Here is a 16,813-nt window from a genome sequence, read left to right as displayed (position 1 = left end):
TTCATATACCAAGGGACTTGTGCTCTGTGTGTGTGAGAGAGAGGGAGGCCGGGGGAGAAGAGAGAGAGAGAAGAGAGAGAAACCATCCAGGGGAGTTTTGCTTTTTAAGTCCAAACAAATCTTTTCAGGATGAGCTGTAGGAAGTGAAGACAGTCAGGTGCTGCCTTGTATAATTTCTGTTTAAGTGGGAATTCCCACTATTTTCTCCTTGTTGACATCATGTTAACATGATGCTGTATGTTGAAGGCAGGACCGAGTCCCCATCCTTGCTCTCATTCTTTCCCTTGAGACTTGAGATTCAGAGGGTCCAGTTTAATTTTGACACAGGAATTTCCTGAGGTACTCTCTGGGCATCCATCTACCCAGATTTGAGGCTCCCCATTGTCTGCATGTTCAAGCCAGGTGGAAAATTGTTAAATATGGAAGACATGGAGGCTTTCTGGGCTGGCATGTGCAAAGATGGTCCATTCACTTTTGTTTTTGTTTTTCATTCTAATGTAGGTCATTGCACAGTCTATTCATTCTGCTGTTGACCAGATATTCTACTTGGCTTATTGTCTATTAATGAACAATGCTGTTAAGACCATTCTTGTATTTGTTCCCTCGGAGAAAAATGGGCAAATGTGTACCAGGATGCAAATAATTGTAAATTAGCCATTATGTCTACTAGATTACGAAAGAGGTTCCTGCCTCTCTCTGGATTTGTATGTATTAATTACTAGTCATGGTTCCCTCTTCCCCACTACTTACTCTATTCAATTGTAAGAATTTTCCCAATCCTTCTTTGGTGTTTATGATGGCAATAGCTGTTCTAGTTTGGTTTTCTGTTACTGTGATCAAATATCATGACCAAGAGTAACTTACAAGGAAAGGTCTACTTGACCAAAGCTGGAACTCAAGGCAGAAACCTTGAAGGAACACTCCTTACTACTGGTTGGCTCCCTGTATCATGTTCACCTACCTTTCTTATGTAGCCCAGAGCCACCTGCCTAGGGCTAGAATTTCTGAAACTGGGTACTACTGCATGAATTACCAACCAACCAAGAAAACAGCCTCCAAACATGGCCATAGGCCAATCTGAAAGAGGCAGTTCTTCAATTCAGGACCCTTCTTCCAAGGTGTGTTAAGTTGCTAACCAAGATTAGCCACCACATATGCATAATTTGACTGAAGTAATCCCGTAAATCAACTTGGTAAGAATTCTCTATTTTCTCTTGCTTCTTTTTCTAGCCTCATTGCACCCGAGGCTTCTCCCATCCTTCTGACTCTTCTGTCTTGTATTGCAGACAACTCCCCCCCCACTTCCTTAGGTACATCCTCACAGCCTTGCAGATACTAGCTTTTTGAAAAATCTCTTTACTGAAAAGCTGCTCATGGCTACTTTTCCTCCAGTCAGGTTTCTTTATGCAGCTAGCTGTTAAACCCTATTCCTTAGATAGCAAGTGTTGTGGTTATGTGTTGCTATGTGGTAAACCTCTAAACTTAATGGCCCACAGCAATACACCTATAAGTCAGTGATGCCTTTGTCATTCACTCTTCTGATGGTGGGTATCAGCTAGCTGGTTTCTTTGAGACCTACATGTGGCCCTTCCCTGTGGTCCTGGCTTTCTTGTGAAGGACCTGAGCTCCATGGGTAAACTTGGAAGAGCCAGAGCCAGGTAGACACTGAACATGGTCTCTTCTAACCTAACCTCCAATGCGTGTGCCATCACTGAAGGACACCTGTGGTTTTCCTACTTTTTGGTGATTATAAATACATCGGTGATGAATAAGACTAAGTTTTTGTGCAAATGTAAATTTTTACTTCTGTTGGGCAAATACCCAGAAGTGATATCAATAGGCACGTAACACAGGGATAACAAACTCAAGACTGAGTCAAGCTGTCTTCTGCACTGAGTATGCCATTTGTCTTTTCATGGGCTGCATTTGACAGATCCAGTTGTGCTGTGCCTTAATCCACATTTGGTGCTGTCTGGATGTGGTCTGAAGGTTTGCCATCCAGTCCACACCTGTGGGAACGGGGCATTTGATTTTGGCTTTGCATTGCATCCCTCTCTAATGGCTGGTCTTTTGAGCCTTCTTATGTGCTTCTTTGATATATGTAAAGGTATAAGCTTTGGTGGAATGTATGTTTAGATCTTTTCCCAGTTTTATAATTGGGGTGCTTGCATCTATGTGTATGAGGGTATGTGGATGGATCACTGGTGGTCTGTGTGTGTTGGGGGCTCTGTATGTGGGATTAATGTGGAATGCATGTGGACATGTGTATAGATTAGTGGTGGACGTCTGGTTGTTATCCTCAATTGCTTCACCGTAGTTTTTGAGACAGGGTTTTGTCTCACTGAACCTGAAGTTTGTTGTTTTCACTGAACTAACTGGACAGCAGTCCTTGGAAACTGCTTATCCCCACATTTCCAGCACTGGGGTTACAGACATGCCCTGGGGTTTCAGACATGTGCCACCTTGCCTGGCTTTTATGTGGCTGCTGGGGATTAAATTTAGGGTGTATGTCACATTCCCCCTTGTTCCATGTAGTTTTTTGCTTCTTTATAGCTGCTTTCTTCTCCCTGGTTGCCTGCTAGGCTGTACCAGGCTGTCACTGTTACAGAACAGGAACTGGGTGCTATCTTCATTGTTACATTAAACCCTGTGATTCATGCGTGGTGGCTGGCACTTACTGAATATATGAATGGATTGAATTACTGGACATAGTCAGAGGCCCATGCCTGCACACATCTGTCCCTAATTATTGAAAGTATTCAGTTCTTTCCTTCCTGCCTAGCGAGCCCCCTCCCATCTTTGGAGCCCCGTGAACCTGTGCCCATCTGCTCTAGGTGGGATTACTTGGTCCCTGTGTTCTAAGGGCACTTTTAACATTTCCAGTATTTGGCATGGCTCCCAGTTGTCTTTCCTACTCATTGCATTGTGGGAAGGGGCAGGAGAACAGATCATTCATTCACCTCTTAATCCTCAGCATTTGGTAATCCTACCTGGTATTTAGTAAGTACTCTAGCAGTGTTTACTGTTTGAATTAAGATACATGACCATCTCCTTCTAATGATTTTATTTCATTTGTTGTTTATTTGTTCTGTTGAGATAGGCCTAGGGGTTGATATGAAATCACTTTCTAGTCAAGGCTGACCTTGAACTGCCTCCTACTTCTACTTCCCAAGTGCTGGAATTACAGATATGAGTCACCATACCTGAATTTTAATCTTAATTTTTAAAAAATACCCTTAACTTTAAGCAAGCTAATAAAGAGACAAATAAGCAGAAAACCTGGCAGATGGAACCTGTGGATGCTCATTTCTTTGTGTTGTTTTTCTGGGATGCCTGTGATGATGCATCTCATCTCTTCATTCATGTCTGATGAGCTCACACTGGTGCTTCAAAATCTGGCAAAGGCTGTAATTTTGTGGGTATAAACTCTTAGGAACTAGAGCCAGAATATAGCAGTGACATCTGCTTTATTTGTCTGTCTGTCTACCTATCTACCTACCTACCTACCTACCTACCTACCTGTCTTGTATTTATCATTTGCTGTCTATCTATCCATCTCTGTCATCTATGATCTATTGATAATCTATCTATCCATCTATCTTATATCTATTATATCCATAGCTATTGTAGTCACATTAGGAAATCAGCCTAAGTGTCTGTTTTTAGAAGACTGGATCAGAAAACATTATTTCCACAATGTAATTTCATTCAGCCACAAAGAAGAATGAAATCATATCATATGCAGGAAAATGGATTGCATAGCTCACTGTGTTAACTGAAATAAGTCAGACTCAGGAAGACAAGCATCATGTATTCCTCCTGCCCCCAAATGGGTGGGACTTGAGCTTAGGGGTTGGAGTTGGGGGAAGAACAAGAAGAAAGCAGAAGTGGCTCTACCAGGGGACAGGAAACTGGACACGAGGAGGGTGGGTGGAGTAGGAAGTAGTGGGGAGGCTAGGTGAATATGATCAAAATATATTATAAGCATACACAAATATGACACAGGGAACTCTGCTCTTTTGTGTGATTAATATGTCTCCTCCAAAAGGGAAAGACCATTTTAATAAAGAGTCTCTGATCCAGCCTCACTTCCTGTGTCTGCAAATGAATCCCTTCGCTTGGGAAGCAGCCGCCACCTCCTGGCTTGTTTGCTGGATACCTGAGGCTCTTTCTGTGAAGCACTCAGATGAGCTGCCTTTCCCAGCCTTTTACACCTCATCCTGCCTTTGCTGTTCCAGGCGAAATTGCAGCACCTGTGTCTTGTCATACTCAAAACTAAAACTGGAGCTTAGGTTTCAAAGGTTTGCAGTCTCAAGTTGTAGAAGTCGGATGCTGAAGCAATGAATGCAAGAGAGTTGAGTGCTAAATGGAGAGGCATGCAGCATCCTGGGGAGAGGGAGATGTGCAGCGAAGAAGACATCAAAGGGCATGTGAACTTTCAGAACACTGCTCAGCAGTGAAGGGCAGTTCTTGTGCAGTACCATGATGTGATATTTGAGGAATATGTGGTAGGGGGCAGTGGTTGGGAAAATGGTGTACAGGCAAACCTTTACCCCATAGCTTATAAACTCATAGGAAGCATCAGAGATTATTATACCTGCTCTGTCTCATGGATGGCATCCCTGCTGGGAAGGGTAAGAACTATCAAATGGTCGAAGGACACTTACTGAGCACTGAGAATCCATTTGATGATATTTACTATCAGAGAGTATTAAGGCCGTTATCTTTGCTTGGGGAACAACCTCTCAGAGACTGTGTGAAATCCTTGATGTTTCTGAATCTATGAAAAAGTCTAAGGAAACAGGCCCATTAGTGTAGTGTTAGATGTGATTTCTTTCTGAATGCTAGCGTCAGCTTCTTTCCCTAGAAATCAGGAATTGGAGGTGCTGGGGATAATTGAATTTTGTGGAATTCTCCTTGCATTCTGCTGTATGGAGATCTGTTGCAGAGAATTGAATTGTTTACTATTAAAATAGTTTGAAGGATCAACAGCTATATCCCAGTAGGTAAAAGTGCTTGCTGCAGAAGCCTGGCACTCACAGTTCAGTCCTTGGAACCCACGGGAAAAGCAGATATGGTAGCATTCATTTGTAATCTTAGCACTTGACAGTGAGAGGGGAGGCAGATTCCCTGAGACAGAAGAATTGCCTGCAAGCTCTCAGGCCAACTGTTTTAAAGAACACAACAGAGAGATAAGACTCATCTCAACAAAGTGAAACTCAAGAGCCTACTCTTGAGAGTCCTCTGACCTCAACTCTGACCTACACACATAATTATGATGTGTGCCTATACTTTGAATAAAAATATAATGTTTTCATTTTCTTGGTTTTGCTCTTTGAAACAGAGTCTCACATATCCTAGACTGGCTTGAATTATCCATATACCACGGCTGACCTTGAACTCCTGATATTCTGGTTGCCATCTTCCAAAAGTGATAAGACAACAGGCATACACCACCCTACCTACCTAAAAATGCAGTGTCACTGGAGCTATTTTTCAGGACTATGCTCATGTTCTTCATTAATTTTGTTTCTAGAGACCTGATTCCCATCATTGCTGCCCTGGAGTATAATCAATGGTTCACCAAACTGTCCTCCAAGGATCTTAAGCTGGTAAGTCACTGAAGATGCAACCAGTATTGCCTAGCTTTGCTGGATTTCAAAAGACTGGTCATTGTCGGAAAGATTTTATTTTGGTACCATGCCGGTGAGCTACACACGCTTTATTTCTTGAGGAGATCTCATTCCTAAGAATGATTAGCATAATGCTGTGTGAAGTTTGTAATGTAAGAGCTTCAGAGAGATTCACCCTCCTGTTTTCAGTTGCCTCAGGCAATTTTAGAACAGAAAGGCGCATTTAGCATTGCCTTCTCTACGCACTCATTCAGTTGACAAAAGCTATTCAAGTCACATTTGCATAGCTGCAAACAGCTGGCTTTATATTCCAACCTTCCAGTTCATCACCACTAAGTTTCCCATGAGAACAATTGTAGGAAATAGCAACAGGTAGACTTAGTCTGATTGGATCATGATAGTTAATGTTAATTCTGTAGATATTCTTTTTTGTTGTTGTGTTTTTCTTTTGGTAGGGAGGAGATTTGTACATAGACACAATAAAATCAAAGTGAAATCTGTTGGTTTTCATATTAAATAGAACAGCCAAATATTAGGTTTGTTTTGGTAGTAGAAACTGTTGGAAACTAGAAAAATTCAAAGCTACTGTAATGGAAAGAAAACTTATCTACAAGTTAGTTTTCAGATACTTCATTTAGGATGAGAAATAATTTAGATTTTGTTTATAGAGGCATGGAATCTTGGGGTAAGATTTTATTTATTGACATTGGATTGAGAAAGGGCTTTGCAGGAATGGAGCTTGTGAACAGGTTACTTGTATGTCTGAATTGACTAGGATAGTATGACTTAAGGCATTGTGGGTTCAAAATGGGCTGAACTCATTTGGGAGCCTTTAGGAGCCATGGTGGTGTAGAAACAGAGCATAGAGTCAGAAACCCGAGTTTCTTACCATGATTCTTCCAACCAGACTGTGGGAGTGGAGATGAGTTATATAACCCTCCTAGACCCTAGTTTCTTGTTTACCTATGATTGTGCGATAGTTGCAATCATATTCATTTCTGTCCTTTGTAGGTATTATAGCTTTTTTATAAAGTAGCTGCACAGTATAAGCTTGCTTCATAAATATAGAATAAAAATCACTGAATAAATGAATGAGAGAACCTAACCAGGAAACTGATCTGCCCTTGCTGAAATGAGTAGTACATCATAGAGATCACAGTGAGCAGTTTGTTGTTGTTGTTTTTGCCAGTCCCTGACTATCCAGGAATTTCACAACTGTTGACTCTTGGTAATAACATAAGTGTATAGGACACAGCTCAGTGCCTGGTCCACAGTGAAAACTTTAACAAGACCCTCAATGTCATTATCACTATCACTTAGTCTTCAGGTTACCACCTGGGACATCCATCACTGCCTTGGGAAGTCATTTTACTTTTCCAAAGAAAGAATGAGAGGGATTTATGAGGACTTGTAGCACTGCCAAAAGGGCCTTTGTTACTGCATCATAGTTGTGCATTTTATCTTATATCATCCAGACTGCTTATAACAATACCACAGATATTATACAACTTACACAACAGATGTTTATTTCCCATAGTTATCTGTTCAAAAGTCCACCATTTAGTCAGTGGCCCATTCACTGTACAATGACATCCACTTTCTGGTTTGTAAATGGCTTTATTAGATATGACCTTATATAGTGGAAGGGGCAAAATAGGTCTCTGGGACTCTTTTATTAGGGCACCAACTCCATTCTTGAGGGTGTACACTCCCATGACATACTCACCTTCCAAACCCACCTGCTGCTGCCATCACATTGCAAGACATGTTTCAATAAGTGATGGTATGAGGCTTGGCACCAGCTCAGGCCACAGCATTTTTGTCTCTTCCCTGAGGAGTAGTACACTTGGAGACTGTTTTGTGTCATGGTCTTCCCGGGTTTTCATGGCGGTGCTCTCTGACCAGTTCTTGAATGAATGTGTTATGAATGAGTATTTTGTTTACTTATATTTCTATGTTGTGTAGATCTATAGCACTCAAGTGTGAAATATTTTTCATCAGACGTGAAGAATGGTCAACAAGTATTTTCTGTTACAGTCCACGGATGTCTGTGAGCAGATCTTGAGGGTGGTGAGCAGGTCCAATCGACTGGAAGAATTGGTGTTGGAAAATGCTGGACTCAGAACGTGAGTATTTTCCTAAATATGTGAGCATGTTGCTTTAATATTTTCTGCCATTTGCCATTTTAATTAGTACATGATCTTTTAAAAGGTTAAAGTGCACACATACAGTGTTTCTGGGGAAAAAAAAGGACAGAATGAACAAAAACCATATTCATCTTCTTATTGTAACAAAGTACTCAACATAAGCAACTTGAGGAAGGAAGGGTTTGTCTAGACTCAGCATAGCTACAGATGCAGGGTATCATGAATGCTGGCGTGGAAAGCATGGGGCCATTGGGCACATGTAGTGGCTATATACTTCAGGGGTTAGGAAGCAGAACAAAGGCCAGGCTGTAACCTGTATCCCCAAATCTATGGCCCTGCATTGGCTAGCTAAGCCCCCAACTGCCAGATGTTCAACCTCCCTAAATATCACTATTAGCTGGGGGGTAGGGACACATGCTAAGATACATGAGCCCATGTATTTACCATGGGGTAAATTTCACACTCAAATCACAGTACAAATCAAACAACCAGCCCTCAATACCATCGTTATCATGAAAGCCAAGCATCTGTTAGCATGTTCCTCTGCAGTGTTGTGGGACATTCTGAGGGCCCATAGTGTAGTGGATAAGAGTATGGGCCTTAGTAAAGTGCCTCACGCTTCAAGCAGGGAGTTTAGAAGTCCTACATCTGAGTGTCTTTACCTTTGAATGGGGATGTAACCGAGGCTGTGAGAGTGGGCAGACTGATGTGTGTGGCACTTACAAAACACCTTGCTCACTGAGATGCTTTTACTACTGCAGTCGTCTCCCTGTGATTATCTTACGTTAATCAGCTTTAGTCATTTCTTCCAGTCATCACCCAGTGGTTTTATTCTGAAGAGCATGAGTTAGAATCTGTTAGAACAAAGGCTTTATGTTGTTAATGAGCAAGGCAGGTATTTTGTAATCCTAGCACTTAGTGTGCCATCTCAGGTTAAAATATAACTAAAACAGTGATTCTTCTTTTTGTGTAAAATAGGGTGCTAGGAGTGATGGCCTTTAACTTAGTAATTAAAGCAATCAGTTTTACATTTGTGAGTGCTGGAGGAAATAAGAAGTGAGATGTAACGAAGAGCCTACTGCGTTTTCAAGATTGCTGTGGAAGTTTTTAAAAACAGGAAGGGGTCAGTGATACTGTTACCAGTACTCAGTGGTATATCCAGAACTGGATGTGTTACCAAATGTCTAACGAGAAACTGCTAGTGGACAGGGGTGGGGAGATGCTGGGGCAGGGAGGGGTGAAGAGGTTTTTGGCACAGCAGTTAAGAATACAGCTCTTCATACCAGGAAGGGTGCAGTGGCCGGAGTATGAGCTGGCTGGTCCTATTTGTCTGTACTCAGAAAGCAGACAGCCCACAGGAAGTGTGGCCCATTCCTAGTGACCCACTTACTCCAGTGACGGTCCACCTCTGAAGTGTTCCACAACCTTCCTAAGAAGGACTGGTGCATGGAGACAGAATGAGCTTGTGGGGGATTTTTCATAGGTAAGCCAAGGAAGGATGATGTATTTTCTCTGTTCTTTTGTGTGAGCTTTTGACAAGTCAAAATGAATTGAATATTATATGTGTGTGTTGTCCCCGCATCTCACTCACAGAGTGGCAATTGAACCTAGAGCTTCCCCCATGTAGGCAAGTGTTCTATCTCTGAGCTATACTGGTAGCTCTATATGGAAAAGTGTAAGGGAGAGTTTCTCTCTTTTAGGTTTCATTCCATTTTAGTCCTTAAATGTTTTATTTTTACAGTTTGCCCTTTGGCCATTACTCACGCCATCTTGTTTCCTTGCAGAGATTTTGCACAAAAATTGGCCGGTGCTCTAGCACATAATCCTAACTCAGGACTTCACACGATCAACCTCGCTGGGAACCCGCTGGAGGATCGAGGTACTGAACCATACATGAGATCAGGGATGCCACAGGTGTAGGACACAAGCGTCCTAGTTTATCCAGGGCTGGGAAGTAGTACCAGTTTTAGTTTAGTCACCATTGTTACACCTGCCGAGAGATTTCCACACATACCTGGAGGCCTCTCCATATCAACCCTCACTTATGTGAGTCCTCCCCACATATATCTGGAACCTTCTCAACACCCACCCAGAGTCCTTTGCACACATACAAGGAATTCTCCCAACCCAGGTTGAGTCCCACCCCCACTCACACTGTCTTCCTCATCACTGGTCAGCAGCAGATTAACTTTCCTTGGGGCTGTAAGACTCAGGGCCCCTGTGCTTTTGCTCACTACTGGTGGAGACCACTCACAGGCAGCTTAGTTTGTATCTGCCACCTCTCACAGGGCAGTTTGTGATGTTAGGGGCCAGCTAGCGCTCACCTCAGAAGCTTTCATTTCTTTCAGATACCTCTGTGATAGGGTGACCCACTCAACACATACTCCCTTGGGCCCTTATTAGTTTTTTGAGATAAGACTTTTGCTGTCTAGCCTATCCTGGTCTCAAATTTGTACCTTTGTCCCTCTGCCTCAAATGTTCTGAGAGTACAGGTATGTGCTTCAATACAGATCCCCACTCCCTTGTGGATATTGAACAAAGAGCCTTGTGCTTGCTGGGTGAATGCTGCCTGCTGAGTTCCATCCTCAGCCTGGGGTTTCTTTGTAGAGGAGGGTAGAATTAATTGATTTAATAGTCATGTGGTGAACCCCCCCTTATTGTCACCTGTCTGTCCTGCTCTATTGCAAGCAGTTAAGAGCGGGTCAGAGGCCAGGTGGTGGTGGCACATGCCTTTAGTCCCAGCACTCAGGAGGCAAAGGTAGGCATATCTTTGTGAGTTGGAGACCAGCCTAGTCTACAAGAGCCAGTTCCAGGATGGCCTGCAAAGCCACAGAGAAACCATGTCTTGAACACCCACCCCCCAAAAAATCAGGGGGCCAGTGTAGAGTGAAGTCTTCCCACCAGCTTGGTTCCAGAGCCACATCAGTCCCAAATGAACACACAGGAGGCTATATTAATTATGAAGCTGTTGGCCGTTTGCTTGTTTCTTACTGGATAGCTCTGAGTTAAGTATTTAACTCATAATTGTTAATCTAAGTATTTCTCTTACCAGAGAAAGGAGTCCGGACCCCTTATTCCTATGGCGGCTACATCATGACTGCCTGTATTTCTCTTTCCCAGAATCCTCCTCGACTCCTAGTCCCACCTATCTTGCTTCCCTATTGGCCAACAGTGCTTTATTGACATATATACAGGACTTCCCCATCAGACCAGAATCTTGGTGACTAGTTTAAATTTGTAGCTACCACACATATCTTTTAATACTTTATTAGTTTTGAACATGTGATTGTGATGAGGTTGAAGGAGCAGATTTGTGAGGAGAAAGAGTCCTCAAACATGTGTGCATCTGGGCTGGGGTATGGTAGGGTGCTTGCCTAGCATGTACAAAGCCCTAGAGTCAATCCCACCACTGCAAAACAAAAAGGAAAATCAAAGGAAAGTGTCTGTAAGCAGCAAAGGCAGTGCCTGCATTGACACACTCTAGATGGAAGCTTGTGGCTGAATTCTCTATCTTGGTCTCAGAACATTGATGGATGGGATTGGAAGGAATAGCTCTATCTCTGGAGGGAACATTTTGTTTTCATTTGCTATTGGAAATGTTTTCCAGCCTTGTTGAATAGGGTCTTTCATCTTTCAATGTTAGGTATTTGATGAAGATTAATTATTCAGTTGAGCTGAGGGCACTGAGGCAGCTTTGCCTTTACTTTCTGACTGGGATGCTGCTGTGCGTGGAAAACGATTCCCTTGTAGCATTCGCACGGGAACCTCAGGGGCAACTTCCATCATCTGAAGTAGGGAGTCTGAAGGAAGGTGGAGGCTGAATCCAAAACTAGGTCATGTGGCAAGCGGCCCAAGCATAAGCAAGACTGAAAATAAAGACACAGGGCTGGAGTGAAGGGGTCTCAGGGGTGTCATCATTTCTGCAGGAAAAGCAGCTGTTCTCTCTGCCAACTCTGCCAGAAGAGGCAGCATGGCGAATGTGGCAAAGCCCTGTATTCAGGGGAGCTGTGTTGGGTTTGTTTGTAGGATGGGGGGATCTGAATGCATTTAGCTACTGACAGGGCTGAATCAGAGGCAAGTAAGTAGTCAGGTCCCTAAGGAGGTGAACTGTAGAAGACAGGTGGGCTAGCAGGGCACTTTGAGCCATTAGGGAAATGTAAATTAAGAGCACAATGGGGTACTAGTTCATAGCCAGTCATCTGACTGTGATAAAAATAAATGTATTTGAGAGGTTACGAGGAAAGGAAAATGCTGTCATTGATGGTGGGAATGGAAAAGGATGCAGCCCTTTGGAAACTAGAGAGAGAGTTTTTTAAAAGGTAAACACAGATTTTCCCAAAGAACCTAGCAATTCTACTCCTGGTTATCAAAAGAAATGAGACAGTTTGCACAAAGACTCTTCCATGAGCACAGGTTTGGAGGAGTAATACACACACACACACACACACACACACACACACACACACACACGCATGCACGCGCAAGTGTGGAAGCAGCCTAGTGATCATCCAAGGATAAATGGGATGCTATACACTTGGATAAATGGAATGTGGTACATTTGCCCACCATCAGTGTGGTTGAACCTCAGAAAAGAGACATGCCTAGGAGGCCATGAGTCAGTGTCGTGGGTCTGGAAGGAGGAGGAGCCCAAGGCCCTTCATCTCCTGTCCCACGTCCTTCATGTACTTTTAGACAACTTGGCCCCTCAGGTACTGTTTCTCCTCTCAGGTGCTTGCCTTGGAGCCCCTGCAGTCCTTTGATTTAACTCACTGGATTCTGCTTGTGCTATAACTGAACACTGGCAGTTTTTGCCTTTCTCCTAGAGCACCCACTGCCGGTCACTCTCCCTCCACGCCTGCTTCTTCCTATCCCTCCTTAGACACGCAGCCTCTAGTGCAAGACTTTTCATAGGCAATGAGTACTTTCCTTAAGTGGATTTGGTTTGAATTTAGCTTCATTCTGTTATTTACTTTTAAAAACTGCACTTGAATGTCATAGCGAAGTTTCCAGAGGGGTCTTTTGTGTGAGGGAGGGTCTGTGTTCAACAAAGATGCTTTTCCCTCTACCTTCTGACCTCAGAGATACTACTTCATGCTTATTTTCATTCACCTGCTTTAACTGTGTCTGCTGCAGGTAAGGTTGTCAGGGATCATTGTGAATATCCCTCTGCTACTTGCTTACCAGGTCTCCAGTGTGTATTCTCCCCAGTTTAGACACCTAAAAATATTTTCACAGACTGATACTTGCTCGTTTCTCCTCCAAGTTCATTCATTGCTGTGTTTGCCACTGCCTTGGGTGGCTGTCAACACTCACCTACTTCAGTCTTGGGATAGACATCTAGAAACAATTTTCATTGTCTTTTTCTTTTAGGAGAGAGTGGGGTGAAGGGGGGAGAAGTGTGAGTATATAGACAGAGCCTTACCATGTAGCCCAAGATAACTTCAAATTTGGAGCAAGCCTCCTGTTTCTGCCTCCTGAGTGCTGGGATAATGGTGCTGCTAATGTATCTCTGCTTCACAGTTAGAATAGAATGCTTTTCCCTGATTCTTTTTATTCAGGCTAATTACCAAAATATGCTTGGTAGCTTTTAAAAATCATAGGTAGAAATATCATAAGAAATTTGACCATGTGTAAATTTTTTTTGAAATTTCAAAAATATTTATTGAAATTTCAATCTCGAGAATGACAGCTTTTGTTTCTTCTTTCATTTCCTATTTATTTTAGCTTTGAAACAGATTGTCTTTGAGCTGCTGTTTGTCCTGCCTTTTTTTCCTGAGTGCTGGAATTATGGATGTGTGCCACCATGGCAGGCGTTCTAAGCTTTTCAATGGCAATGATTAATATTTTAAAACAATCAAAAGCTGGGGTGGGAATCAGAGAGGAGGGCTTTGACATAGAAGAGCCTGGACCAGTGAAAATTATTTAGAAGGAGACTCAAACCTGAGACAGATAGGATCTCAGTGTGTTAATAGGCCAGAATTCTGGGACATTTAAGGACCAAACGCAATTTGATTTTGTTTCTGAACCACCTACACTGAGACCTACTTGGCAGCTCTCAGACAGAAATTGTGGCTGTTGGCTTTGTGACATGAATATTGATACAGCAAACCCTGGTTATTTACAGCATGGACTACTAGTCATACCAGAGTCTAAAGGACAGGTCTGCAGTCTTCAGATTATCCTGGGCTTGTGGAGAGGAAGCTAAATATGTGATTTAGTGACAGAGGGAGAGGGTGTCTGGGTGAATGCATCAGATGCTGTTGCATAGATATGAGAGCTGTCACCTTCATCAGAGACCCCCAAGACCCAGGTAGAAGAAGAATGGTGCTGTTTATGCTCTGAATGCTGAACTGAGACTGAGGGCGGAGCATCTGTGGTAGGTTGAGGCAGTGAATCGCAGTATGGCCCTCTCTCTATATGTTATGAAGTGACAGCTGCATGGCCCTTGCTATGGGGAGTAAGACCTACAACTAATTCTGAGCCATCAGAAGGAGGAGGGTGGAGAGGTATCCTAGAGAGGCAGTCTTCTCTGGTATAAAGTGGCCTGCCTGCTTGATTAGTGGATCCTACATGTGAGTATGGAGATGCCCCGAGAAGAGATGAAGGTCTAAAGCAAACATTGCAGTCTTCGAGAACATCACTAAGAAGTGTAAGTGCCAGCCAGGTCCTGTGGGATTATGTAGCTCTTGCTATATGTGTTTGCATGGAGGAAGAATTACAGTGGGAAGAGACTATGCCTCCAGCAGGCCCCTCCCCCTCCAGCTGGGTTCTCATTTGATGGGTTAATTCAATAAAAGAGGCAAGGAGATGGAGGTGTTGGTTTGCTGCTTCGTAATGGCTATGGGGCTGAAAAGAGAAAAGAAGATAAATAAGTTTTGATGAGCTCCTTTTGGGATTCAAAACTGTGGAATCCATGAGGGAAGCTGGATAGTGAAGAGGAAGAAAGTGAGTTGGGAGTGATGATGACACTTCCCAAGCCTCCCTTTGGTACGGAAAAAGAGATCCAAATGCATCTGGGGAACTTAACAGTGGCCTAGTAATCGGGAAATACATAGTACCCGAACTGCTTAACTTGGGAAAATCCTTTTAACAAACAGTGAAACTCCCCAGCCTTCTCATGAGGCTGCTGATTGTGGGATTGATGGTGTCTGTCTAAGCACTACAGAAGCAGAGCAGAACCCACACAATCCTCTGGGAGATAAAGGCTATACAAAGGGACAACACCCATGAGAGTCTGGCTCATAGGAGCCATTCGAGACACTTGACCATCATCAGAGGTCCCACAGGCATCAAAGACTGAAGGACAATAGAGGAGGGACAGGCAATGCTAAAAGAATTGGGCATGGGGGAGGCAGTGTTTGATGGCCAGTGTGCAGGTGTAGATAGGACTGTGTTCACCAAGAAAGAAGTTAATTCACGAAGGACAGTGAAGCAGGGATGGAGCTCTGGTGACACTTCTGAGCCCTGTGATAGGCATTATGTTATCTCTTTGAGGTAGGAGTGGCTTTGGTAGACTTAAGTAAGCAGGCATGTGGAGCGTGCCCATTGGCAATTGTGAGCAGGTAAGAGACCAGAAAGCCAAGTAGAGGGGCCTTTCCTAGTCACCTGGAAACAGATGTGAGCCAGAAACCATTGAGATAAAGCTGATAGAAGGTTAAATGTGGTGCTGGGGAATCTTTGGAAGGCCTTAAGGCCTGAGTAGCAGTTCACCATAGGGGCAAAAAAGAGAGAAAGAGATACAAATGATTGCCACTGCACCCCCTGGTACAGAGGAAGTTCTCTAGGGGTTGGGACTACACTACCCAGCTGTTTCCCTAATGGGGTGATCAGGGTCTCCTGCAAGCTAATGGAGAGCCTTGTGAATTTATTGTTTTCAAAATACTTAGGGTGCAGAATATGTGTAGGACCCAGGTGTGCTGTGGTTCCTGGTGTCCCCAGGTACATCGGAGGCCATGAAAGTCAGCTGCTAGATAAGAAAAATAGAGATGTGCAGGTAAAAATGCTTATCTGTACCTAAGGGTTGGCCACTTTCTTCGCTGAATATGCTGTGGACATTCATCACTCCCCCGACCACAGCAATAGAGGTTGTTTGTCCATCTAGGGGGTCCTCTCAGCAGCTAGGGTGCACTGAAGTGCATTGCCAGCCAGGAGTCTGCTGAATCCAAGGGGATGGATACCTGGAACAGTCCTCATCATTAGTAGGCCATGATCCCAGTAGTCAGCAGGCCTGTGGATTGCCCTGTTCTCTTTTGGCCTTAGGCCTGGCAATGCAGGTTGAGCCAGTCTCATTCACTTCATCAGAGGTGAGATGTACAGAGGCCCCATGGAAATGCCCAGGGTGAATAAGGTGATCAGTTTAGGGAGAATGTCTTTGAATTATGGACAGCTAACTAAGGTGGTACCCCAATCCATGCTACTGCACCAAAACATTGCTCTTCTAGCAGACCAACAGATACAAGTAATAGAATTTTTTCATGCAAACATTTTACTTTTGTATCATACTAGCTGTTGACTCCTGAGATTAACTAACACTTCTTTGAAAGAGTCAATAATGAACTTTCAGAGGAGAATAATCACATATCTATGCCACCTTTTTCCACGTCCCAGGGAACATGGGTGAGGGATGTAGATGAATGTAAAAACCAGAGGGACATATAGGGTGTTATATACTGTTATCCTTCCAACCTAACACCTGTCATTGTCATTAGAGCAGCTGTGACTGCTTACAGAAGACCTTCATGACAGGGTTGTTGACATTGTCTCACAGAAGGGATATAGGGAGAATAGTTATTGGACCCTCACCTTATCTAGGTCACGCTCTTCTGCATATCCCAGCTGACTGTATCATTTCACCGTAATTGCATGGCTTTGTGGTCATGGGAGATGTCAGAGTATATAGAGGGAGAAGATTTACTAAAGAGGGGACTCTATCTATGCAGCTATGGAGAAGTCATTGTCTATGCCGTGGTGAAACTTGACAGCGGTATGACTGCTTTGGGTCAACCTACAATCATGTAAGTAGACTCTGTTAGT

The 16,813-nt window shown here is 43.4% G+C and overlaps 1 protein-coding gene across 13 annotated transcripts in view; it reads left to right on the top strand.

Annotated features, from left to right (window-relative positions):
• Carmil1 (capping protein regulator and myosin 1 linker 1) overlaps positions 1 to 16,813 on the top strand; it is a 271,462-nt gene that overhangs the window by 140,679 nt on the left and 113,970 nt on the right. For all 13 annotated transcript variants that reach the window (XM_040755709.1, XM_040755708.1, XM_040755707.1 and 10 more), the window contains exons 9-11: positions 5,537 to 5,612; positions 7,671 to 7,759; positions 9,565 to 9,659. In XM_040755709.1, coding sequence (XP_040611643.1) covers positions 5,537 to 5,612; positions 7,671 to 7,759; positions 9,565 to 9,659 — 260 coding nt within the window. The remainder of the gene's footprint in view (positions 1 to 5,536; positions 5,613 to 7,670; positions 7,760 to 9,564; positions 9,660 to 16,813) is intronic.

This window comes from Mesocricetus auratus, unplaced genomic scaffold (genome assembly GCF_017639785.1).
Source record: "Mesocricetus auratus isolate SY011 unplaced genomic scaffold, BCM_Maur_2.0 Super-Scaffold_100013, whole genome shotgun sequence".
Classification (NCBI taxonomy): domain Eukaryota; kingdom Metazoa; phylum Chordata; class Mammalia; order Rodentia; family Cricetidae; genus Mesocricetus; species Mesocricetus auratus.
The sequence above is the reverse complement of the archived record's forward strand: the minus strand, read 5'-3'. Positions and strand labels throughout refer to the sequence as shown.